Raw genomic sequence first — 5,026 nt, 5'->3', positions numbered from 1 at the left:
CCCGGGACCGCCCCCGGTGCCGCCCCGGTCCCGCCCGGCCCTGCACGACACCACGTGTTGGGGCTGACAACGGCGAGTTTATTGGTTCAGGTACAGAGAGGAGGATTGCAAGCACTTCCAGGACAAATATACAGAGGGGAAGGGGGGTGGGGGGAATAACAAAAGAGAGAACAAAATAAACAAAATACTCCAAAACAATTAAAAAAAAAGGGGGCAGGATCAGCACAAAACGGGAATAGAGCTAAAAAGGGAACGCTTTTATCTGGGTTATGACAACGTACTCCCAAGCAGGAATCACTTCCTTTCTCCAGTTAAGTTGAGCGGTCTTTCCAATAAAATAAAGAGTGGTGGGGGATGAAGTTAGTGTGCACTTCCCTGGAAAACAAACTCTAATTCATGCCAGTTAAACACTAGAACTAAAAATGTACAAAGAAGCGTCAGAGGAGATGAGTGTTGTTAGAGTGTTACCTTTTCCTCTCTGAACAGTCCAGAAGGAAAACAATGACTACAAATACAGCAGGCAAACTGACTTTCGGGCTGATGGGCATGGGACAGAGAGAGTGTCATAAGGAATTCAGTCTCAAGTTGTGCTAAATGCTCTTCGTCCTCTGTATGGCACATTTTGGTCCATGATGGGGATTTGAGTTGAGACGAACCCTGATTTCTTACAGAAACGTGTAAATATTGTTGCTCTTTTAAAATGCCAGGTGTACTTCCTTCTACAAAGGTTGGGAGAGGTTTATAGGAAGTAGTCTGGGGTACGACGGGTAACATGAGGCTCTCCACGACGAGGTGCTGGGTCAAACTGGAGGCTGCAGGAAACAAAAAGGGATCACTTACCCTCCCCCACAAGTCACTTTCCACTGCCACAATAAACACCAGGCTTGTTTTCCTGCTGCTGGCACACATGAAACATCCCAAGCCCCAAACAAGAGTTAAAACTCATCAGAGTGACCCAGCAGGCCTTCACCGCTTTCTCAGGGGAGCAGCTAAAAGCACAATTCAGACCCTCTCCCCCATCTTACCAAAGATGAAAACAAATAGATAAATCCATGTGTTTTTACTCTCTCCATCAAGCTTAGGCAGTAAAGAGATGGAAGTGCAAAAGCTCCAACTCTCCAGACAGCCAGGAAGAGAAGCTTTCAGGAGCTTAACTCACTGCTTACTTTAAGGCAGAGCACACGTTAATTCCAGAGTGGTCTGAGCTGGCTTTTCATGGAAGAATCCCTTTGGGAATGATCAGCCATTCCTCACAGAGTGGCTAGAGGGAGAGCCCAGCCCAAGGCAGCATACTCACAAGGAATATTTTAAAGTGTCATCTAGTTCCATGATAGCAGCCTGGTTCCCACAGCGGTAGCAGTAATTGGGGGCACTGAAGATGGTCACCACATTCCGGTCATGGCACCAGTTATAACCCTGCCAGGGACAGAGAGGGAAAAACAAAAGGTCTCTGTTAAGTCTCAGCCCCTCCAAAGTTCCTCCTCAGGCCTGAAACTCTCTGACGCACTTGTGAAATGACAGATTTCCTGAAGTATTTCCAACTGACTTAGTTTCATTTCAAAATAGGTACTTCACCACAAGAAGCAGCAGCAGGTACCTGGCAAAACCAGCTTCAAGCAGCCTCCTCACTTGTAAATTATGGACTGCACCACTAAAAAGCCTTGGGATTCTTAGGGATGCCTTCAGCTTTCCTCCACCACAAGTGACAATTTGCCTGCTGAATGCCACTGACTTCTGACACACAGTTCTGCTTAAGGGATCTACCTGCACTAGATTTTAAAAAGGCATCTGCTCCATTGACCCACCTGGCATTCTTCCAGCAAGACATCCAAGAATAGCCTGTCAAGAGCCAAAAATGGCATAATCCCTGTCACATCTGACTGCTGAGCACTATGGGACAGGCTATTAGATGTAGCAGCAGTCAGAGCAAGAACAAACCAGCATGGAAAAAGATTATTCCTGCCACAAACAGGGCGTGACATGGCCCCTCTGGCAATTTACTGGGAGGGGGCAATTTGCTTGGAAAGGCCAGAACATCCCCTTATTTAGGCTGCAGGTCAAAGCACGTCACTTTATGTTGTCGTTTCCATGTGACTAAAGCCTCTCTTTGGTACTGACCGGCGTAAAAGGTGCCAACAAACCTGTGAGTGGAAGGTGACCCAGAGCAGACCCCGTGGGCCCCTGTGTTGGTAGCCCTGGCTAGCAGTGCTTGCCCTACCTCCATGACCAGCTGGTGAGCGCGGGAGACCAGTGTGAGACCATTGGCGTGGTTGAAGGTTTCCGAAATGTCCTGCCCGAAGGTGTAGCCAGCACCACGTGGGGAAATGCCCCAGCCGCCACGGTCATCCGGGTCCGACCACAAGAGATCACACATCGGACCCTGGGAAGATTAGGAGCTCTCTGTTACACCACTGGCAAGGTGCTTAAACACATTTTATTTACAGCAGCAAGACTGTCAGCACGTCCTGCTCAGTGCAAGGCACGCGAGGAGTTTACTGAGCACACATCTGCGAGCCCCAGCCACTCCCAACAAAACTTCCCCCTGCCCCGGAGCTCCAAGCATGGATTTCAGTCCAGATTTCATTCACGCCCCAGGAAGCTGCAACAAGGTGTAACACCACAGGAGGGAGGCTGGGCTGGCTGGGGAGGAAGGATGGTGATACAATGTGGCTTCACATGGCGGTTGTCAGTTCACAACCACCTCTGTGAGGAGGCTGAAGATAGTAACACCCTCCCCTGCCAAATCCTGCTCTTTGAGTCAGACTGAAAGCCCAAAAATCCCACGATTCTGGGGAAAACAGCTGTGAAACCCCCACAGCTCTCCTTATGTAGGCTGTTGTAATCAAAGCACACTGACTTATGTGTGTTTTGCCCAAATGTTCATCTGCTCTAGCTCCTGGAAAGGCCATAATCCATGTGTAACCACGCATCTAAATGGACTGCAATGTGAGAAAACATTTGCATTTTCCACCAGCAGATATTTAAGTTTCTGAATTTTGTTACCTCGTGTGGAACTTCCTGCAGGCGGTCCAGAGCCCTGATATGATCCAGTGTATCTATGGATGGAGAGAGGCCACCATGGAGGCAGAATATCTGTTCCACAAAGAAAAGAGCAATCCATTAAGTGGGAGCAATGACCTCCAAACCAGCTGGGTCTAACTCTGTTAACACTCATTCCCAACCCCAGCCATCTCGCCCTAGGATCACAAGTTACAGGAGCTTGTCTGGGACTGTTCCTCTGGTTGTCAGACAACACAGCCTGCAGAAAGGAAGGGAGGGAGGAAGGGAGGGAGGGAAGGGAGGCTTTTCTTCACGCCAGACTCACCTGGCCATCTACTAGAGCTGTGAGAGGCAGGTAATCAAACAGGTCTGTGAAGTACTTCCAGACGTTGGCGTTGCCGTACTTGCGCAGGCACTCATCGTAGAAGCCGTACACCTGGGTGATTTGCCTGCTCTCGTGGTTGCCCCTCAGGATCGTGATGCGCTCCGGGTACCGCACCTGGGGGTGGACAGAACCTCCCTTAGCAGGGGCATGGAAACAAGGAGTGATGGAATATCACCCACAGCAGCCCAGCACAGATCCATTTACACCCGTCATGCCCGAGTCAATGGCAGCGTCACCAGGAGGAGAAAATGGCTCCCAGCTCCCAGGTCTTATCCGCCGTCTCCCAAGCCATACCTTCAGCGCCACCAGCAGAGTCACTGTCTCCACTGAGTAATAGCCTCTGTCCACGTAGTCTCCCATGAACAGGTAGTTTGTGTCTGGAGACTTGCCACCGATCCTGAAGAGCTCCATGAGGTCGTGGAACTGCCCGTGGACATCCCCGCAGACGGTGACGGGGCAACGTACCTCTTGCACATTGGATTCCTTGGTAAGGATTTCCTTAGCCTGGCAAGGAAAGCACGTTTAGGACATAAAGGGAGGAAGCTCCTCCAGAGGCAGGTGATGTTATTCTGCTGAATTCCCACAGGAAACCTGGTTTCATCCCCACTGCCCAAGATGACCACTGGAAAAAGAGTTCGGTGGGTGAGCACAGACAAGGGGTGCTTCCCAAATCCCAGTGCAGGGGGATGAGCAGGTTTACTACAGCAAGGCCAGATTTCCTTGCCCAGGGCACATTTTGCCCACCAAAATTCCAATCCTCTTCCAAGCATAACAGCTCAGCAACTTCTACAGGTGAGTCACATACAACTGGAAAGCAGAGGCAATTGGAACATATGGAGCCACAACCAGCTTCCTTGGCTGTACCCAGCTGGCAACAAAACCACCACAGATGGAGGGATGGCATCCCTGGATTTAGTCATCTCTTCTTCCACACCCAGCAGTTCCTCTGCTAATTACAACCATGCCATGTAGCCTATCTGCACCACCTCATTATCCTTATCAAATACCAGGTTTGTTGTGCTGCCTGCAGCTCACTGACTGATGCTGATCAGCGCTCCTGGCACATCTGAGGCACAGGGAACACCCACAGGATGGCTCCATCTGATCCAAACAAAAGGGCTGGAAGATCACCAGCACTGAGCAGTCACAGGCAGGTGATGATCTGGGTATTCCCTGCCATATCCCTTAGCTCAGGATGAGGTAAGGCTCACCCTGTGCTGCCAGAAGGGAGCTGCTTCCCAAGGATACCCTCTGAGGATGCCTGCATTCCCATTCCCATTCCCAATTCCCAAGGCTGCCTTGCCTCTCTTCAGAAAAACATGTATTTGGAAGGAATAACTACACTCCAAGCAGTTTGGACAGTTTGGACTCCATCCAGCATGCTCTCTGCACAGAACCTAACCTGAAGGATCCTTAAAGTCACCTCCTGCCCGTGGACTTGCTGAGATGGGCTGTGCCTGGGAACTGCTGAACATGTCGTATGTGAGTGCAGTAGTAGCACTCAAATTCTGCTCGCACGTCTTTAAAAGCATTTACAGCGCCTTCGGAGAGCTTCCACCCTCTGGGAGAGACAAATATAAACCCACAAAACAGCTGCTCCCTGTGCTCTGGCTGCTGCACAAAGCAACAGGCAGGGGTTTG

The 5,026-nt window shown here is 50.3% G+C and overlaps 2 protein-coding genes across 2 annotated transcripts in view; both read right to left on the bottom strand.

The window, feature by feature from the left end:
• The window catches only part of GSR (glutathione-disulfide reductase), a 4,887-nt gene extending 4,339 nt beyond the window's left edge, over positions 1 to 548 (bottom strand). The window contains exon 1 of the mRNA XM_005429283.2: positions 531 to 548. Within this exon, the coding sequence (XP_005429340.1) occupies positions 531 to 548 (18 nt within the window). The remainder of the gene's footprint in view (positions 1 to 530) is intronic.
• PPP2CB (protein phosphatase 2 catalytic subunit beta) lies at positions 58 to 3,903 on the bottom strand. The gene is made up of 6 exons (XM_014310468.2): positions 3,680 to 3,903; positions 3,326 to 3,499; positions 3,004 to 3,093; positions 2,219 to 2,380; positions 1,298 to 1,416; positions 58 to 812 (listed from the first exon to the last, which is right to left on the bottom strand). Exons 1-6 carry the CDS (start codon positions 3,794 to 3,796, stop codon positions 740 to 742), a joined length of 735 nt encoding a protein of 244 aa, XP_014165943.1. The 5' UTR covers positions 3,797 to 3,903; the 3' UTR covers positions 58 to 739.
• Between the last annotated feature and the right edge of the window lie 1,123 nt (positions 3,904 to 5,026).

Source organism: Geospiza fortis, unplaced genomic scaffold (genome assembly GCF_000277835.1).
Source record: "Geospiza fortis unplaced genomic scaffold, GeoFor_1.0 scaffold1278, whole genome shotgun sequence".
NCBI lineage: Eukaryota > Metazoa > Chordata > Aves > Passeriformes > Thraupidae > Geospiza > Geospiza fortis.
Note: the sequence above shows the minus strand (reverse complement) of the source record. Positions and strands in the feature narration are given on the sequence as shown.

Coding starts and splice junctions, on each gene's coding strand:
- PPP2CB (XM_014310468.2), bottom strand. CDS start 3,796: ATGGAGCTCTTCAGGATCGGTGGCAAGTCTCCAGACACAAACTACCTG. Junction 1,417..2,218: donor CTCACCAGCTGGTCATGGAG/GTAGGGCAAGCA, acceptor TGTCCCTGGCAG/GGTTATAACTGGTGCCATGA. Junction 813..1,297: donor GACACTTTAAAATATTCCTT/GTGAGTATGCTG, acceptor TGTTTCCTGCAG/CCTCCAGTTTGACCCAGCAC.